We start from the raw sequence: 21,141 nt of genomic DNA, 5'->3' as shown, positions 1-21,141 counted from the left end.
TCTGCTGGAAGAAAAGATAGGCACAGGCATCTGTTGAAATAAGTGGAAAACCTGTACTTTCCTATTGCATTTCCATGGATTAAAAAAAAAAAAATTTGATTTTAAATGTGGGACCGGATTGTAATACCTTGTAAGTTACCTGGCAAGTTGTGATTCTGCATTCACCTCAAAATATGAAATTTCAGAGACAGAAACTTAATTTTAATCACAGTACATAATTTTCCATACTTAAAAAAAATAAATGACTGTTAATATGTTATTTTAATGTAAACGTGAACCCAGACGTACCAGGAGATCTGGGGAATCTGAGCAATAGGTGCTTTCTTTCCTCCCGCATGAGAACTGTCTCTGTAGGTTCCAGAGGGCAAATCTTGGAGTTCCAAATGGTAGTAGCAGTTGTCATGGCATGTGACAACGTGAGTATAAACCATTTCTTCTGGACTCCCCTTGACTCTTGTGCTGTTCAGGATGACCCTGAAGCTTTAACAAGTGGAACAGGAAATAACCTCATAAATCACACTAAATTAGGTTTCATACACTACCCTACTACTGTCCCTTCAGGATGCAAGCAGTGCTTCCTGCCTTAAGAAACCAACCGCAAACTATGACCCATTCAGACATGGAAACCTCCAATTTCTGGCATAGGAAGCGGGGGGCTAATTAGGTGTGTGGTTTTTGTAGCCAGTAGCAATAAATCATAAATAGTAACATTTGTCCTGGAATTAGCACTCTATCAAATGTGCAATAGTTTTTCATTTTTCCTAATCTATGTGCAATTCTTAATTAAGTAAAGGGTTTAGATGACGCATTTTTCTACTAAGCAAGCATTTTAAGCTGCTAAGTCAGAGAGGGAGCAAGGTAAAGAAACTCATTGAAGGTTTCCAAATGAGCCTGTTCAAGTGAGTACTTCAAAGCTGTCAAGGCTTGACCAAAATGTCTGTCTCTGAGAGACAATTTCTTGGTCAGTGCAGTTTATCTCATATATTTGTTGTGTGTAATTTCACTGCATCTTGAAGGAATATAGTATATTCTTCTGGCAAATGAAAACTGGCAACACATTTAGAACAAATTGGAACAAATTAATCCTAAATATTTCTCATCCTGGGAGGAATGCTTATAATGCCTTGTATGTTTTAGTTCTGTATGAGATGACTTTCAGAGCTTCACATGAATAGAGAGAGCCTAGTGCATCTGCTTTGAAAAAATACAAAGACTAATTGCCCATTCTTAAACAACATTAATATATATAACTAAATAAAGGAAACCAGCTTTCTTTCCAGCTTTTATTTGCCAAAGTTATGTTCGTGCTTGTGTTGTTTGTTTTGGAAACATGTTTTGTGTTAGTCCTTCACAGCTGTGATGAAAGAATGGAAAGTGTTAGTGAAAAATTCTGTATTCTTGTGTTTTAAATAGCAAAATTTTCAGGATACTGGCTGTTTAGCAGTACATTTCATTAGAACAACTGTTTCTGATTATGCTAAGGACATTATGCTAGTGATATAAATACACATGCCAGTCACACAAGCAGACAGGGGTTGTCAGCCCAAGTCAATTTTATGTCCTCATGCTGACAGCAAACACTAGGCACCAAGGGCAAAATGAAACCCAGAAAAAAAAAGTTTTATTAATTTGACTACCAAAACTCAAAGGATTACACTTTTCACATTCTTTATATTCCTGTTATTTACACAAAAGAACAGACTCCCTTTAAATGAGTTACTGAGTTTTGCCTCAACTCACTTGAAGGCGAACCCTCTAGACTAATTATATACTAGGTGGATTTTTATCATTTTAGAATGTTTTGCCCTTCAGCTTCCCTATTCTTTTATTTTTTTTTTTTTGCTGACCTGCCATGCAGCACTACTCATGAAAATCTGTTTAGAGGAGAACCATAGACCACTCCTGTTTTTCTTGAGGGCCAAACTACCAGCACTTAAGCTTCTACAGGGAAGCAAGTTTTATTAGCTGTTGGCTGCTTTGGATGCAGAGATTATGGAAACAGAGGTAGAGAGGCACTGCATTATGGGTTTTGCCCTCTTGCTTAGAATCCAACCCTTGTCTGTTGCAGCAAGAGTTGATTGTGCAGCAGTGTTGGTATTTGTCATCTAGTAAAGAGATTGATAATAACTCAAATACCTTCCATCCAAGTTTTAATATTTGTCCATATTGATTCAAGCAAACTCAAACACCGTAATGATAAATATCTGAATTAGCTATCTGAAATTCATGTGGATTTATTTCCTGTTCTGGGATACATTTTCAAATTGTAAAAGAAATTATAAATTCTCTTATTGATTTGTTCACCCATCCTGATCTAAAAATATTGTGTGTTTTCTGGACTTGTACTTTACATATTGATGAGTACTACAGTAAAAGTGATACCATTCTGCTCTGTCTAGGCTTGGCAAGAAGATAATTGTGATTCTTTTTCCCATCATCTTCTAAATTCACCATCCCTTTTTTTAAAGTTAGGCTGCATGTAGCAAAAGATAAGCGTGTCCTAGAGATTTGCAAACTGGTTTTGCTTATAGTAGACATACTTTTGAAGGTCAGGTTTAGTAAACTAGCTAATTAGCTAAAATAAGGTAAATTTTATGATGTGTGGATTTCTGATAAGACAGAAAGGGCCTAAAATAATTAGATTTTTTCATTAAGGAGTAATATTTTCTAATTTTGATGACATATATTGTTGATTTACAAATCCAACATCAAACGGTTCCTGTTTGTCAGACAGTGATGGAATAGATGCATGTTGTTCATGTTAGTTCAAAGTTAAAGAGAATAAGAAACCGTTAATAACATTTCTGACTGGCATTGACAACAGGAAACATCAAATACTGCATATTTGAAAAGATACTGGTTTAAGTTTCATCTGTACACAACTTTGTTGCCAAAATACTGGCTACTGGTGCTGCTTCACAACTGAATTTAGAATTTAGTCCCCGCAAGTGGCTGTGACCCTTATTTTCAGGCTGCATTGACAGAGCCATCTGTCTCATGGGCTTTGATTCCCAGGGATTCTGAAGTTTTTCACATCTAACACTGATAAAGAGTCCTTTAAACTTTCTGAGTGAAAATTACAATGGTGCAGTTATGTAGGTTGGGGGTTGCTGCTTTAACAGATAGAAGCTAACATATATTACTGTCATTGTTGTGTAATGATATAAATGCAGCCTGCTCTATCTTGGCACTACTAAATAAGCCAGATTAGGCTTTTAAAAATTTATTAAATGTTCCTATATTGGTCAAAAGTATCAGTTTAAATACTTGAGAATAAGCGCTTTTCTAGTATAAGGTCTGTGGAGTAAAGAGCAAAAGATTTGTGCACAAATGCTATCAAAGTTTTTGAATACATCCCCAAAAATAAATGTCAATCTGTTGAAGCATACCACATCACTCATGAAGAGAACAGTTAATGTCATGAAATTCTTAGGTGACCTGCACTATGGAATTATTTAGGAGGATGTTTCTAACTAATTTTGTATAAAACTGTATCTGTATACTATTGTAGTATATTGCTTCTTTCAAAGACTCTCAGGATACCTGAATTGCTGGGTTTTTTTCTGCTTCAGTTGATACCTCTAGATAGTTTACTCTGTAAAGGACATCATCCATGATACATTGTATGATTCCAAAAAACTGGAAGAAATTTTTAGTTTCTTTAGTTTGTAAGTGCTTCTAGTTAAGTCTGTGCCCCCTAGTGGCATTTTAAAAGGAATTTATTATTCTATTTACTCTGTGATCAGTGAAATCTGTAATTATGAGAATTTTGAAACCATTTTCTGGTTTCATTTGATGAAGAAATTAATTCAAATTTTTTGAAAGAGATTACAGCTCTAACTCTCTAATGGCAGAAGCAGCAAGTAATCTATCTGAATCAACATGTCAGCAGTATAAGAAGCTTCAAATTTCACACCGTGTAAATCAGCATTGTAATCTGTGGAGTGACTGCTGATGGTCTTCAGAAAACCAGTTAGACACACTGTGCTGGCTGTCCTAATTTCTGGTTTCAGTGCCTCCCTTAAGTATCTAAAATTGTTGAAAATGCTTTCCTAGTGTAGTTTTCCTATGGACTCCCTTGCTAGTCTTGACACTGAGATGTTATGTATTGGTGTTCTGGGTGAAAAACTAGTGTGTAGTAGAATGAACAGTACCCAGCATTGTAGTTACAGGTGAGTGATGGATATGGGCTCCATAAATGCATCTCCCTGTTGAGAAGTGGTCTACAAAACAAAAATGTCTGTGAAGCCCTCACTCAGGTTCACTGAAAGAGATCTCAGCTATTCATAAGTTGCTCAATAAATCTGTTCCTGAACTTAAATCAAAAAGAATTAAATCAGTCAGACCTTTGCATGATGTAGAGTTTTTGTAAGCCTTAATTCCTGTAAGAAACTTAAGATACCATTCTCTAAAGACTGAAGCACTAGACTGTACATAAGAAATTTCAATGGAGGTGGGCTAACACATATGATTTAGATGTTGGTGCAAACCTCCTCAGAGAATGGAGAGCTTGCAATCCTGTTCAGCCCATTTGCTTCAAAAAGACCAGCTGCAAAACCTGGATCCTGCTCCAGTTTCTAGAATGTTCAGATTTGGGATGTTAGTACTTTTGGGCCTGCATTATGTTCTGTATGATATATTTGTGATATAGCACAACAGGTGAGATTTTTATATTGTAGTTCTTTCCACTTTGGTTGTGAAGAGACTTATCATCCTTGTTTTGCTGAAAGGTGCTTTTTAAAAAAATTTTTGCTTCACTTTGCTTGTGAAGAGACTTATCATCCTTGTTTTGCTGAAAGGTGCTTTTTTTAAAAAATTTTTGCTTTTCTGCCTTTCTTGCATAGTAGAAACATCCACAACTGTAATTGCTTTCTGTATATCTGCAATATATGTTATATGTACAAATCTAAAGACACTTCTTAAAATATTATTAAGAAAATAAAAAATATTGTGGTGATGAAAACATATGTGAGACTAACTGCTGAAAACAAACAGTATCCTGAAAGCACTCTGACGCTGGGGATTTTTTTGTATTTTCCATTTTTTTTCTTAAATTTGATCTTTGTTATTTTAAGTGGACTAACCAGTCATATTTTTGTGAGTTTAGGACACATTATTTCATGCCAGCTGTTACTTAGAAAACAACAATCAGTGACTTGGAATAAAACAAAGAAAAACTTAAAAATAAAAATTTACTGGAAGGACACAATACAAGCTGTATCAAAAGCTTTGCTAAATTCTAATAAAAATACATCTACTAGTCAATGAGATGGCTGGCCTTGTTATATAAGGAAATTTAGTTAAACCCAACTTTCCTCTTGTGGTCCCATCTGCAACATTCACATTCTCAAACTTTCTTCACAGAAGAGGTGTTTCACCCCATTAATTATTTTTGTGACCTGGATATGCTCATACAGCTCAGGTTCTGACTGTTGCTGGGGACACAGACCCAAACACAACACTCCAGATGGGGTCTCCTCATGAGAGCATAGTGGAGGGAGAGAATCATCTCCCTTGACCTGGTGGCCACGCTTCCCTCTATGCAGCCCAGGATAACGTAGGCTTTCTGGACTGCAAGTGCCCATTGTCAGCTGATATTTAATTTTTCATCCACCAGTATCCCCAAGCCTTTCTCTGCACCTGGCCAATTAATCACTCAGTCTGTACTCATAGTGGAGATTGCTGCCATGCAGGATCTTGTGCTTGGCCTTGTTGAGCTGCACATGGGGCCACTGATGCTAAGTATAATAGCAGCAGTTACATCAGAATTATTGATTGCCTAATACCAAGGTTGTGGAAAACATTATTTATGAAAAAAGTGGGTCTTTCATGGCCCCAGATCACTAAACATTTTTATTTGCCTGGCTGGTTTTCTACATGTAGTGACTGAAGTTGATATTTTCCTCATTGTTTATCTTTTTGATTGCAGGAGTAAGAATATTTATATGATCTGTAACTAAACCTGCCAGGGAAATTTGGCTTGTGCATCCATGCCCACTTTTCTTGTCTCAAAGTTAACTATTTATGTAACTCTTCTGATATTTCACATTTCAACATGCAGGAACTTGTAGGAGACAGTTTTCTAAACACAGAGAATGAAAGATTTCTACAGATGCATGGCAAAACATACCAGTGCATCTCAACAACCCATGGTGGCAGGAAAGTGCTTGTGTGATGCCTTTAAAGGCTACCTAGAACAGAGGCTAGACAGTGTTAAAAGAATAAAGTAGGTATTTATTAAAAAGGCCTCCAAAGAATACACCTTGGGCCATACAGGAACCCAGCCATGGCTACACCCAAAATGGACAACTGGTCACAAGTTTTCTCACTTTTATAAGTTTTGGTCCATTTACATATTGGGGTGAATTGTCCAATTACAGCTTCACATTATGAAGTGCCATCCTCCCAGACTGCTCTCCTCAATTTGCTGTTGTGGACACTTTTTGGGACTGAGGCTGCAACAGTGTCCTTGGTTCTTGGGCTGGAAAAGGATTGTTTTGTCTGACTAAACTGTGAGGAGAGCTTGCTAACACTTTATATGAAAGCTCAGAGTTACATACCAGTGCAGTACAGAATCTGGGAAATATGAAAGCTAAAACTTAAAGGCATCATGTGAACAAAAGGGTATGGAAAAATCTTTTACATTCTTTGCAAATTATTGTCAATTGAGTGATTTAGACATGAGTCTAGCAGATCCATAGTTTAAAAAAGTAAACTCCTTAAAGTCAATGCAGTCCTGGTGCATCATTCTTGCTCAAAACAATTTGGTGTTCAGGGCCCTCCTTCTCAATTACTTTACAGGAAAAGGGGTATGCTGGGAGAGTAAAAGAGACTGACTATTCCTCAGAGAAGCACAAAAATTCTGTTGAGGATGACAGGGGGTCATAACACTGTGCCAGATTTGGGAAAGAGCTGAGAGCAACAGTGTGAAGAAAGGGAAATGCAAGATGGTGTTACCCCCATGTGTGTAGCCTGGCTTCATGCCACAGCCAGACTAAGATCTCATGGGAAAAGTCAGACCCACAGCATATTTATCTCACAAGTACAATGCAGAAACCAGAATCTGTCCCAGAAAAGTGTCTGTCAAGGGGTGTGAAAATAAAGTAGTGGAGACTATTCAACATTGCATCAACTTCCAAACCCTGTAGTGAACAGCTGCATCAAAATTCATATGCACAAAAATAACCCACCCATGGCTCATAGTTGCTTGTTTATGTGCAGACTTGTTTCTTAAGTAAAGCAGTTCAAACTCTGATGACTGCTGAGAGTGGCAGGAGCTGATGAGGTCCTCTGAAAATCTCTTCATGGTCTTTGGTAATTACTGATAAAGGCAACATTGGCAGGGGGTTGCTGTTCATTCTGGCATGGATTTTTGCAAGGCTTCTAACTCTAGCTGAGCACAAATACACATCTACTTGAGGCCTTTGAGGGGGGGACTTGAACTAAGTCTGTCTACAAACTGGAGCCTGGAGAAATAAATACCAGGGGTTTGGGTTGTTTACATTAAGAGAAGAGAATATTTTAATATATTAAAAGTTGTTAACCTCTTTCAGAAACTTTACTGGAAACAAGTGACTAAGTTTAAGGAATGAAACATGATTCCCAACAGCTTGCTTTTCTTTCATATTCACATGATAATAATTCCCTGTCAAGCCAAACCCTCAGCTACCTTTTTCCACTGAAAAATCCCCTGCAGTGTCGATAACAGAGACAGCTGAAGTACTGCTTAGTTCTCCCACTCTTTCTGTGCCCTTCAAGATGAACTTGCCATGTTGTTTGACTTCAGAGTTTTCCTGCTGGCTGTGTGTACTCCTTGTTGGTAGAACTTGCCATTTATATCCTGAAGAGATCAGAGGATAAATGATGACTGTATCTCACAACATGGGCTCAGTAGTCTGCCATGATCCTTCCTTGCATGCTAAAGGCTCAGGGCTTGGAGTTCTGCGCAGTGTCCATGCTGAGATAGGCGTGCAAATCCCATGAGTTTGAATTCCAAAATAGTTGCTTGTGCTTGAGAGAATCTGAAATTCTGTCCTAAGGTAGAGTAGATCTGAAACACAAACTACTATGCAAATCTATTGTGAAATATATCATGTAAGGCTGAAAGCTGTTACTTGCTTTTGGCTGGTGGATGATAACTGGGAAACTATTGAGTTTAAAACAACCAAACTCCAAAGTATGTTTTTGCTGAGGAAACAAGGAGAATTTTCCAAGTGTGTTTCCTCGTCTTCATGAATCATAAGAGCATTAGCTGCATCCAGAATTGCTCATTTTATCTGAACATCCCTGGCCATTAGCCAGAAGAGAAAAAATGGAAGAAAATAATGGCATAGTTGTTTTTTTCATATATCTAATGAAAGGACCTACTATTTTCCCTAATGCAGAGAATAAGTGAAAAGTGAGTAGATTTGGGTTTTTTTATTTCAAAACGGATAGTATGAAGAAACCATGAAAAGGAGAAAAAACTGAGTGGCAAATGATAGAAAGAAAGCTAAAGTTTTCCTGGAAGTTCAGTGGTTCTAAGAATAATCAGTTACAGTAATTGAAATTGTGCTAATAGGAAGTCTGTGTGAAGCAAAGTGATGTTTGATGGTTTGTGTGGCATTTCTGAGAGACACATGGGGCAGGTATCAAGCCTGATGAACAAGCTCTTCAGAGTGGTAAATGAGGCCTGCACTAGGGCTGCCTGCATTCTGCATAATTTACTTTATTTACTATCTATCATTAGCGAAGTACCTTTATTGAATGCAATATAAACAGGTTTTCCACAGTATTTTTCCAAGCTTGCCTATATAGCTTAAGAATTACTGGAATAGTGTGTGTGGGAGTGTGTGTGTGTTGCTTGGGTGTTTTGTTGTTGTTATTGGGTCTTTTAGTTGGGTTTTTTATTTCATAGTCTATTATGAATATAATTTTTATTATTGTACTGCCCAAACTAATTTTTTTCTACTGTGCACATTTTTCATTTCTCTGTTTGGTTGAGATCAGAATTCATTGGCGTTAAAAATAAAATGCTACAAAATCACTGAATTAGTCATAGAGATTAATGATATTTCTGTTATGCTTTTAATATAATTTTTGTATGCCAAATGCTGCACAACAGAAAGTGTTATCTTTCCACTTAGGTTTATTCTGAAAATATGATGAAGTTTATTTACTTGTTTGTCTCCTCTTATGATCACTTAGACAACTGTGGTATGTAAATGACTACTGGATGAATTTTATAATTAAGTCTTGTGGATAATGAAGACAGAGAGGATAACTTCAATAACTTAAAGTAAACTTGTTCAATTAGTTTTAGAGTTAACTCAGTATGGGAAAAGTTTCTCTGCTTTAAAAATAATTTTTTTTTAAGTGAAGAAAAATCAGTGCAGATGCTGCTGTCCTTTCCCTTGGATAGTTCAAAATATTTTGGATTTTAAAAATCAGGCTTGGCAGGCATTTATTCCTGAAGGAATGTGTGCTTGTTAAGTCATGGCCAAAAAAAGAAGGGGGGAGAGGGAAAGTTGTGAAATTAAGAAATTAAAAATGTTAGGAATTCTATTCTTTTGAAGGATACATTTTAAAAGCCAAACTCTGCATTCTGATTTGCATGAAGGCCATGGCAGAGTATACTGTCTGAACTCATAAAATATGTGAAACTTCACCTAAGGTCAAATGCTCAGAGTACATTCTGCTGAGTGCTAAAAAGGTATCTGGCTGTTGACCTTTCTTTTAGGAGCCCTGCCAGCATCAGGGCTGGTATGGGTGTGCTGTGGGACAAAAGGAGGAGAACCATGGAGAGCACACACCAGATTATGTGCTGTCCTTGACCTCACTGGGCCCAGCTGCTCTTTGAATGCTGTTCTGCACCAGTGAATTGAGGGGAAGCTTTATGCTCTCCTTCCCTCATATCGAAGTGGGGAAAAGCTATGTCACACTAGCCTGAAAGAGGTGAAATCTAAACTGAATGAGAGTAGGTTTAAGTTAAATGTTTTGAGTAGTGGGTTCTTGGTTTTTTTTATGTGAGAGTGGTCAGGCACTGAAACAAGCTGTCAGGAGAAGCTTTGGGTGTCCCATCCCTGAAAGTGTTCAATGCCAGGTTGAATGGGGCTCTGAGCAGTCTGGTCTGGTGAAAGGTCCCTGTCAATGGCAGTGGGATTGGAAGGAGATGGCCCCTTCGAACCCAAACTATACTTTGAGTTCATGCTGCTGCAGGCGTAGTTCCTTCAATCCCAGTGCCCAGTTGTTCCCCAGAAGACAAAGCTGCCTGGTCAGACTGTGTGTTTGCCCAGATAGACACAGAGCTATGTCCTTGTGAAGTCATTAGGAATTGCATGGAGACACAAGACAATATTCATGTCATTCAGATGTTTTTCAGCTTAAGTCTGTATTCTCACTTCTAATCTCGTTTACAAGCTGATACTACCTTCTAGAAAGTAATTTTTAAAGCAAAGGTAGAAAACTAAGGAGTTGTAAATTTCATACCTCAATAGGGACAGATAACCTTTTACTTTGGGGAAGAAGGTTGGTAGGGGAGAAGGTAATTCAAAATACGTATGGGGAAGATAATGACACAGTAAACATTATGTGTTGGCTTTTTATATTCAGCTATTAATGGTTTTGGGTTTGTTTTTAATTTTTGGACACAGGACCTGTGAAGGGCGAAACATCCGGTACAGGACATGCAGCAATGTGGTAAGTGAAGTACAGCTTTGATGGGATACAATCATCACCTATGATAATCACATCCATATTTCTGCAGATAGTTTGGGGAAGTGATAGTGAGACTCTTGTAGCTATCTAAACTATTTTCATACCACAGAACCCCGAACCATAGGCAAACCTTTGCCAGTTTCTTGAAATGTGGAGAGATTACAGCATAGCCTGATGCTAAAACTGTCTGGAAGGGATTGCATTCACAACCACCATAAATAGAGAGTCAATGAAACTTCAGGGTTGCTCTTTACAACCTCTCTTGCAGAATCAAGACATCTTGTGTTCCCAGTAGGGCTTTGATAACCAGCTGGTTCACATTGGGTCGTCTGTCAGGCTGGAGGATTACGCTGTTTAGAATTGAAGACAAGTTAGTAGAAGATACGTTATTCTATGGTTCTATATATTTCTGTTCACTTGTGCCCTCACAGCATTTTAATTCTGTTGTGTGTCTTAGAAAAGCAGTTTTACATAGCCTGTATCAGTGTTTTGGCATTTCCAAAGGCTCTTGCTGTTTCTTTTAATATGTGGCAAATATAGTTTTCAATACAATAAAGTAGGAAACTTCAACTTCTGTCTCAACAAAGTGAAAGTGTGTTTTCACTGTAGAAAATTGAAATAGAGGCTTTCATATGGAAAGTTTTATTGGGTGCCAAGAATAGTAAAGGCACTCAAGTTACATGGAGAAATGTCAGTTTTACCAGTAAAGATGGAAAATGAAATCAAATGCACACCGGGCCAAGCTTTCTCATGCCTGATAGGGACATATTCAGAAGCCTTTCAATACATGCTTTGTTTAAAAAGTTTAAAAGTTTAACTTTGAAAAAAGGAATATATTTGCTCATATTTAGCCTATCTTTTCTTCAACAGATCACAGTTCATAATGAAACTGCTTCTATCTAAGTTGTAGTCTCCTATGCAGTAAGATTTCTCTCAGTTCTTTAGGAGGTGGGCTTTGATAATCCCTGTGAGCCCCTTCCAATTCAGAATATTCTGTAATTCTGTGATTTCTCTGAATTTTTTTCTGATTGTATCATTTGATTTCCTGAAATGTCTCATGAGTCCAGCCTTCACCTTCCCTGGCTGACAGCAACTGGTGTAGTTAATAAATAGATTTGCTGGTAGATTAGCAGTTCAATTTTCCTCTGAGGGACTTAGGCTACACTACATCTGTGTAAGGAATGGGAAGTTTGATTTTTGCTAGTCAAGTTGCAGGCCACAGCTCTTCTCTCTGACACAGAAAAAAAAAAGAAAAAAAAAATAGAAAAAAAAACAAAAAAAAAGGAAAAAACCAAGAGATGCTGCTAAAGGCTGATTAAAAGAATAACTGGATGACAATTAAACCCATTCGTTTTATTTTGGTTAAGCATTGCATGCACATTGGGTCTTTCTGTGTCTGATCTGCCCTTGTGTGTGTAAAGAGCAGTGAGACAGAGTACATCCTGCTCTTCTGCCATTATGTTCCTGATTAAAGGCTGGGGCTTTAGCTGGGTTGCAACCCTTATTTTGGAATCACTGAGTTTCCAGGATAAGGAATATTTCTTTAGATGTTATTTTTAGCTTAAGGTTCTGCTTTGCAAATGTGCACCTGAACAGTTTTCCTTCAAAATAAAATCTGGCATAGTTTTATCAGGCAATTCCTTTATATATCTTTTATTTGGCAATACTGACTGTAGAAAGGAGGCATACAGCTGCAGAACTCACTCAATTATTTCATACCAAATAATCCAAAATGAAGCCTTCAAGCTTTCAGCTTTACTATGCTGAATTCAGTGGCAGTTTTTCCTCTGAAATATGAAGACCCTGGACTGTTTTTATGATTTCAAACCATTTTTGGGGTACCATAAAGAATGGCTTGTGCAGTGTAAATCTAAAGCTATTTAGAAACCCCAGACTTGGATCTCTAAAATCCATTCTGTTACTGAATTTTGTAGCTGTAACACAGAAATATGCTTTGTCTCTTTCAGAATAGCAAAACAAAAAATTAAATCATGTACTTTGTCATCAATTAAGTCTACTTTTTTGTCTCCACACACACACAAATTGGATTGGATACACAGATTTTGTCTGCATACACACAAACTAAATCTTGAAAACAGTTCATTAAGCTCATAGCTTGTTGTGAAATTCTGCACTAGAAAAGGTCCACAATATTGTGTGTGTTTTTGTTAACTCAGATTTTGCCTTTCAAGATTTCATCCAAAAAGACACTGAAAATTTAGACAGTGGAAATTCCAGGCTCATGAGACCTAGGTTTTCATCTGTTACGTGACAGTCTTTGAAGGCAAAAGGGATCGAATCCCCCCATTCCAAGCTTTCATTACCATTATCTCCTGCATAGCCTGAGGAATGATAAGATAACCAGTATTTTATTTCATAAAATAACTAGTATTTTTAGTTTTTGCAAGTTGCCTTTCTGTGAACTTGTGTTTTTTTAATGACTCTCCTCTTGCAGGAAAGGATGGGTAGTCATATATACTGAAAGCAAATTATTTGAAATGTGAAATTGGAGAATTGGAAGAATAGTTTTGGAGTCTGGCAATGAATACATTTTATAGGCACTATCATTTGCAAGATTTTGTTACAGCTGGTTTTAATTCATCCCGAAATTAAATTACAGAAGGGGAAAAAATTAGATAAAGAATAAGAGAAGCAAGGGGAAAGAGTGGCATGCCTGTTTTCCCATTGACCTATATTAATTATTCCAGAGATTCTGAATATTTTGAATAATAAAGACTATAGTAAAGACTGATACTGCTGTCTATAAAGCTTCTGAACAGTACTTAAAAGAGTAAATCTGGTTCAGTATATTTGCCACTTGCATTGCCTGTTGATGAACAGAAACTGGAAAGATTATGGGTATGGAGCCACATGTGTAAATAGTAAAAGAAGGAATGAGAGAATCTGAAGATGATTTAGGGTTGAATTGCGTCTCCTTTTTTTCTTATTCACATGGACTTAAGCATATTCCCAGCCATTTTAGAATATAATCATGGGAGGGAGAGAGGGTGTAATTTGTTTTTCTTTAAAAAATCAGTCTGAATGCAATGAAAACATGTTTTTGCAACTATCTCCCTTGTTGTACTGAACATTATGCAAAATAAACAAATATAATTCCAAACTCTGAGTAGGATTTTTTTACTCATTCTCTTTCCTTTTTTTTTCCCCCAAGCTAGCACACTCTTTTTTTCCTTCTTCTATGTGCATTATTAGTTGCCAGTTGCTCCCCAGCTTTTGTACCAAGCTGTCATGCCACCTCATATGCCCTTTCTCTTTTTTAATCCTTCTGCTACTCTGCTGTCTTCTGCTTTCTCTTCCCTTCACTTACATGAAAATCACTCTGAAGGTTGTTTGTTGGAATATGTGCTGTCTTTATGCCCTTCTTCTCAATTATCAGAATTCTTCATGTGACTGACTGAAAACACTTTTATTTTCCCTTGTGTTTTTCCTTTCATTGCATTGCTTTCTAAATCAAAAAAAAAAAGGAGAGAAAGAAAAAGAAAAAAAGATGAGATTGACACTGAAGGGGCACAACATTACTAGCTCTTTCAACGAGGTTTCCGTTAAGCCTAAGATAAAATTTGTAGATTGTAGATCCCATTAATCAGGCAACCAAAGCTTGTAAACACCACCTGCAACTGTTTTAATATATATCTCACTTTCCTCACTTGGCTGAAGTACCAGCTGTAATGTCATCCCCCATTTTTTGGCTTGCATTCAGACAAGCTACTTCCATCCCTGTTTCTTATCAGCTCATGCTGCATTTTGTATACACCAGTACCAGTATTGTTCATCTTACTTTCTACAAAATAACACAGTCTTCTTGCCATGCTCTAAACCCCAGCCTGGAAAATGTCAAACCTAAACTTCCATATAAGTACATAATTCTCAGAAGCACTGGCTTATGTGTATGAGAAGTATCATCACCAAGTAGATATTATCAGACCTACAAGAATGATTAGCAGAGTTTAATTTTTCTACCCAGTGGTGATTGAAATGCCATTTTGCAATCAAATCTCCCAATTTACATTTTGCAGTAAAATATTAAAAAAATGCTAAACAAATTACAGGCACTACACATGTCTCCTTACTAACACAATTTATTTTATGTAAATTTACTTTTTAAGTGGAAAGTCTTCTAAACTCAGATAATTTATTGTGACTACAGGCTGTTCTTCAAACTACCAGATTTTAATAACTTCCATCTCATTTCTGATTGGCTGCATTTTAAAACCTCAGTGTGTCATCTAGAAATTATTTCTTCATACTTGGAAACAAGTGCTTTTAGTATCTAGCAAATGACAGAAGTTTGGACATCTGGATTTGCAATCTTCTCAGCAAGCAGAACTGTGAATCTGCAACAATTAAAAAATAGAACAAAAAACCCCACATTGTGACCAGTTAATGTAAATGTATAAAGAAATTTTGTTGCCCAAATAACCTGAATTGCTTCCCTTACAGTAATATTTCATGACTTGTCAGGGCTCTGGGTAAATCAGAGTTTTAAATTCAGTATTTCTGACAATTATTTCTTTTTAATTTGAACAGCTCATTTTTGAGCTCTTTGATAATAGGGTGCCCTCAGTGCCTTTAGAAAAGTATACTTTAATATTATATATTTATATTAGTTTCTGACTGAAGTTCTTGGAAGTTTTCATGCTGAAATTAAACTTACTGTATCTAATTTCAATGCTTGTTTTAATATTTAAAAAAGATGGACAAAAAAAGAAATTAAAATTACACCAAAGGCTGCATATTGAACTATTTCCCAAAATGGGAACATACATCCAAAAAAAGACATTTTTTTGTTGAAAAAGTTATTTTATAAATATTTATAATTACAAATATTAATGGAACTTTGCATTTATAGTTCACTGATAATTTTAGCTCTCATCTCCATGCCTTGTTTATTTGCTGATATTTCCCCATTTTCTTTGTTCCTATTATTTGTCTCAAGCTTATCTCTGTCAGATATTGCAATGTCTTGGGGTTCTTAGAGAAAGCTTTAGTATGAGCCCCTCTCAATCTAACCAACTAAGGATGACCCTAAGTTATTTCTAAGTTCATGGGAGTAGACTATTGACAAATCTGGCAGCAAGAAAGGTAATTCAAGCAGGTTGATCAACAAGGCTTCAAGGATGAGTGAAGTTTCTGTTAAATCCCTAGATCTCCTAAGTCTCCATGTTTTTATCTAAAGTTCTTATTTGGTCTTAGACAAGCCCCTGCTTGAGGACTTCAGGTTTTCTTTCTCAGTAGGGAAATTGGTGCAGCTGCAACACTGTGAGTACTTCATGGAACTGGTTCAATAAGCTGTTCTGTCAGATGCTGCACAGAGTACTCCAGTTGTTAGTCATTTTTTGTGCGGAGGAAGAGCTCCAGGTATAGTAAATCATTCTTGGCCTCTGCAAATATACAAGCACATATATTGTAAACTGTTTTAAAGTTCCTCAACTGTTTCCACCTATCACTGCTTAGATAGGATCTTCTACATTTCACCCACTAAGTAAACTTTAAAAAGCCTGACCCTCTTTTGTCCCATGAAATCTGATCTACCTATCACCATCAAGGGACATCTGGGATTCATCTTATCTTTTCCACTGGATTGTTGATTAATGGAAATTGTTTTGAATAGGATTCAAACATGGCAAAACTCCATGGACCCTATGAATTACAATAGGGTAAAATAGGAGGTCAAGTTAAAAAAAAAAAAAAAAAAAGAAAATTGATGTGAGGAAGAAAATGAAGCCATAATAATATGGACCACATTACATGCCTAAGAAGTGAGGATGAAACTCCTGTGTATATTTTAAAATGGGTTTCACAGATCAAAGGGGTTTCTGATCACCTTTAAAATTATATATATTTTCATTGCAGTACGGGAAATCTTGACCTGATAGGATGAATAGGGATTATAGGTATCCAGCACAGGCTCAGTGTTTCAGTAATATCTCATGATCCATGAGCTAAAAGCCATAAAAGACCCACCTAGGACTCATAGAATTAAAGGAGGAACAGTTGTTTCCTATTCACTGGAATTTTTTCATCCCTGAAAGGTCTTCACAAATAGGAAGTTTGAAGATAGATGGACCTAGATTAAACTTTCAAGTTTATTAGTTCTTTCTGATTCTTCAAGGAGTGCAATGGGAGCAGTTCCTCATACCTGCAGAGGCCCATAGATATTTTCCAAAAGAAAACAAAACTGGTAAGACTTGGCTATAGTACCAAAATTGGAATAACCTGAAGCAGGACTGTAGTAGTTTGTTGATTGCCCTGCCTGAATTACCTTTATGGCCAGGTACCAGGGCTGCCCCATGCTCCAGGCCAAACACAGCCCATGCAGATATGCTCAGCGAAATTCCTCACAGAACCGCATAGCCCATGCAGAGATGCAGTACCTCCTGTTCACTGCTACACTGACTTGGCCCATGACTTCTGGCTGTCTCAAAGTGTCTGTCAATCTTGGTGCAGGTAGACAAGCTGCATACTGTTACACAGCTCCCAGATTCAGACCCTTAGCTGGACCAAAATGTAACTTCATTCAGGCCAATGGGACAGCTCTAGCCTGTAGCCTAGAGGGTCCCCTTCCCCTAAACCATCATGCAAGTACCAAAAGCTGGTTGATTTTTTCAAGAAGACTTTATGTCTCTCAAAAAGATTCTATAGTTTCTCTTGTCCAGGAGCCAGCAGAAATAAGGCACAGCAAGACTGTCTCGAAACAGCAAGTGGCCTTATCTAAAGATGTGCAAAGTGTTTAGGAGAAAATAGCAATTTACTGCTTGAAAATATATGCAGAAAAACCACTGGCTTTACCTTCTGTTTCAGCGACTAGAATATTTTTTATAGGCTGAGAACTTATATCAGGCTTTGATCATATGTTTGCACAAATGTCAGCACGAAGAGGCTCTGATCTCCACTGACGTATAATACAAAGAAATATAGTAAATTTAAGTTGGAAAAAAAATGTAGATGTGCTAAGTTTTGTACAGTTCCTATATTTTAAGTCTCAGTGACCTGCTTCTAAAAATGAGAAATGTTCAGAAATTTTCACAGCACTGATTTTCTCAGCACTGTCCATTTTGGAATAAAAAAATATTATACAGCTTGTGAAGGTATTACACATGAACATGAAAGTACTTGTGCTTTTTTAAGCAGAAGAAAAGATCCTTCCTGAGGGAAAGACATCTCAAATGTCTTCAGGTAAATTTAGAATTCAGGATTTCAGCAGGAGAAAAGTTTCTGTACCAGGCTGTGACCCTTTTTCACATCTGTGTGCCAAGATAAGTATGTGTGTCTGTGTTTCTGACTGCTTGCATGTATTCTCATTTGCTTCAAGTTTCACATGAAAACTTTTTTAAGCCCAAGCTCTGCTATTTAAATCCATTGTTTTATTTTGACCACAATACCAAAGACCAAAGGAAGTATTTAACATCAGTCCTGGTCACCTGCCGCGTCCTGAAGGTTTGTTATGTTGAAGAATTTTTGTTTCTTTGATTAAGAAGTAAAATCCAACACAACAAGCATAGTATTGAGTTCTGTACAAAGCAGGATTATGAATTCTGTGTGTTGTGTGCTTTATTGGGCCTTTTTCTCTTTGTAAAAATAAAGCTGTTACAAGCCAGGAAGTTCTGAAGGTAGAGCCAAGCTTGAACCAAACTAGAGAGTTGGCTTGGATTTCTGCAACCAAGCCTTGGCTTGGGTATCTGCCAAGCCAATAGACCTGACTGTATTCATTTACAGACAGAAAAAATCACAGAAGGGTAGGCACCAGAAGATTTTGTGGTAGGAAATAAGGCCACTGTGTTCTTCTTTTCTTGTTTGAAAATAGAGCTAAAACAGATCTTGAGTCAAGCTTTAACTGTCTTGTTGTCCATCCTTTGTATAAGAGCAGGACATAAAGACCACTTTTTCTCTAATTACAGAGCTGTAGAGAAATAATGAATTCCCCACATATTTTTCTGCTTGCTTCAGAGTTCAAACTTTGTCTTGTATCAAAAGTTTGCCCAGATCATAAAAAAAGCCTGATTGCCCCTCAGTTTTTCTTTCTATTTTAAAATCAAACTGAAATACTTGCATTTTTTTTTAATCTTCTGCATTATATTGATAGAAAAACTGAGTTCTCCAGCAGTAAAATACCAGTTACAGGCTTGGACTTTCAACCTCCACTTTCAAAAAGGAAAAACGAGCTCTGGGTTATTGCTCTTTGACACATATTTTTCTAGATCTAGATTTAACCCACATCATTTTTTCTTTCATGCCTTACTCCATTGAACCTTTTGTAACAGGAAAACTTTTGCCTTCTACTTAGTTCACAGAAGGTTTGACTGGAGTTTGACCCTTTACTTTTGAGGTACATCAGACTCAAACACAAAGTGAATTAACTGAAAATTTCCTCACATGGTACAATGAAAATTAAATTACAATCTGCGACTAAGACCACAGCTTGTATGTGTGTATAGTCCACAAGAAGAAAGGTTTGGAATGTTGTGATCCAAGATTATTCAGCATTCAAATAAAATAGCCATAATCACATTCCAACAGTGAATGAGGCCAGAAGGGCTAACCCGGGTTTAAGCCAAGGGCTTACAAATGACAAATTCATAGCCAAGACTGTGCCATGTTCCTTTGAGAGGAGATTTGAAAGCTTAGGTTTTAACACAGATTTTAATTTAGATTTTAATAATAAATAATGATCCATTAATGTCACAAAGTGACATGCAACCTCCATGTCTTTCATATCCAAAGCTGTAATAGTTTTTGCCCTTTTAAAAAAATGCAGAAAACTGTTAGTGAACGAAGGGATAAGAATAGATCTGAGAAACACAGGTGATTATTTAAATCTAAGAAGAGATATTTTCCCTCAACAGCAATAAGACTGGGAGCATAAGAAGTCTGTGAATAAGCTTGTCATTAGTGATTGTCCGATAGGAAGTAGTTTGAGGGCAAACAGAGAATACAAATATCCTACAGGTATATTGGCTAGTTATGTGATTGTGTGTACATCAAAAACTTTTCCTGCCAAGCCTACCATCAACATGTAGGATTGTCTGTGATTTAGGACTAAAAAAATGTTATAGTCCTCAAGCAGAGGGGGAACAACTGCTCATTTCATCTGGTACTTTACCAGATATCATCCAGGAGCAGATCTCCTTACGGCAGTAAGGTGGAGGACTCCACAATCTTAATAATCTGAGGCAGTCATATTGCCAACATTTGCTTTTTTTGTCTCAGTTCTTATGATGTTTAATGGTTTTTTGTAAAGCTTAGCTCTTATATTCCTGTAGTTATGTGAGAAATTCAAGTTACTTCTAAGAAAACCCTAGTGAATCCCTAGCCTTTGTGGTTGCTTGCAAAAGAAGACTTCAAATATAATTCTTCAAGGATCAAATACTGGAAAGGAAATAAAAAGAACTCATGTTTATTTTGCCTGAAGACTCCTGATTTTAAAGCTCTTCTTGCTCTCTTGAGAACCTGTCTAATGTTCTTCAGTGCTAAGAGGCAGCAAAAAAGTATATGTGGGTAAGAAAACCCTAAAATTCTTGTCAACTATGTACTTTATGCAGTGGGAGTGGTCTTTGGTTTTTATATCAGTAGAGTTCAGAGTTAGATTTATATGTCTCACAAATCTCCTGAAGAATTAAAAAAAAGGGTTTTTTTAAGGGCTTCTCAGTTGGAAGTCCCTAATTATGTGAGCAGTGAAATCTTAGCTTAAAGAAATGCAAATATATATCAAATGCTTCTGATTCATTTTGCCACAGCAATTGATTTATGTCACTGAGGCAGAAAGGAAAAAAGCTAGTGGCAAGAGCTTAATAAAGAAACAAATCATATAGTTCTTTTTTCTCTCTCCTCAAACAAAGGGTAAAACCTGTCTGGAACAGAGTGGCTGTGCACATACATTTCTGCACATATGTGCACAAGTAGAATGAGATCCAGTAAGAGCATGGTGACCCTCATTTGCTTAACTACAAGGCTGTGGTTAAGACATGTACCGTGCATTTCTTATTTCCCATTTACATATGGTCTTGGTGTTCTTTCAATAGCTTCATGGAAAGAAGAAAGAAAGGTATAATCATCTGTTGAATTATGTGTCTTTTTTGTCTAAGCAGAAACTGTCTCCATCTGGCAGCTGTGGAACACCGCCAGCTGCATGATACTGCAACTGGCTGTCCTGACTAGGTCTGCTGATCTTCTCCTCCTTCTTTTCTGCAGGATTGCCCACCAGAAGCAGGTGATTTTCGTGCCCAGCAGTGCTCTGCTCACAACGATGTCAAGTACCAGGGGCAGTTGTATGAGTGGCTTCCCGTCTCTAATGACCCTGACAACCCATGCTCACTTAAATGCCAAGCCAGAGGAACGGCTCTGGTTGTGGAGCTGGCTCCAAAAGTTCTGGATGGGACACGGTGCTACACTGAATCCCTGGACATGTGCATCAGTGGCTTGTGCCAA

General features: G+C 37.1%; 1 protein-coding gene across 2 annotated transcripts in view; it reads left to right on the top strand.

Moving 5' to 3' along the window:
- The window catches only part of ADAMTSL1 (ADAMTS like 1), a 392,370-nt gene that overhangs the window by 231,650 nt on the left and 139,579 nt on the right, over positions 1-21,141 (top strand). For both annotated transcript variants that reach the window (XM_050987189.1, XM_018918349.3), the window contains 2 exons: positions 10,632-10,677; positions 20,905-21,141. In XM_050987189.1, the coding sequence (XP_050843146.1) occupies positions 10,632-10,677; positions 20,905-21,141 (283 nt within the window). The remainder of the gene's footprint in view (positions 1-10,631; positions 10,678-20,904) is intronic.

This window comes from Serinus canaria, chromosome Z, assembly GCF_022539315.1.
Source record: "Serinus canaria isolate serCan28SL12 chromosome Z, serCan2020, whole genome shotgun sequence".
Lineage (NCBI taxonomy): Eukaryota > Metazoa > Chordata > Aves > Passeriformes > Fringillidae > Serinus > Serinus canaria.
This window is presented reverse-complemented; position numbering and strand designations above follow the sequence as displayed.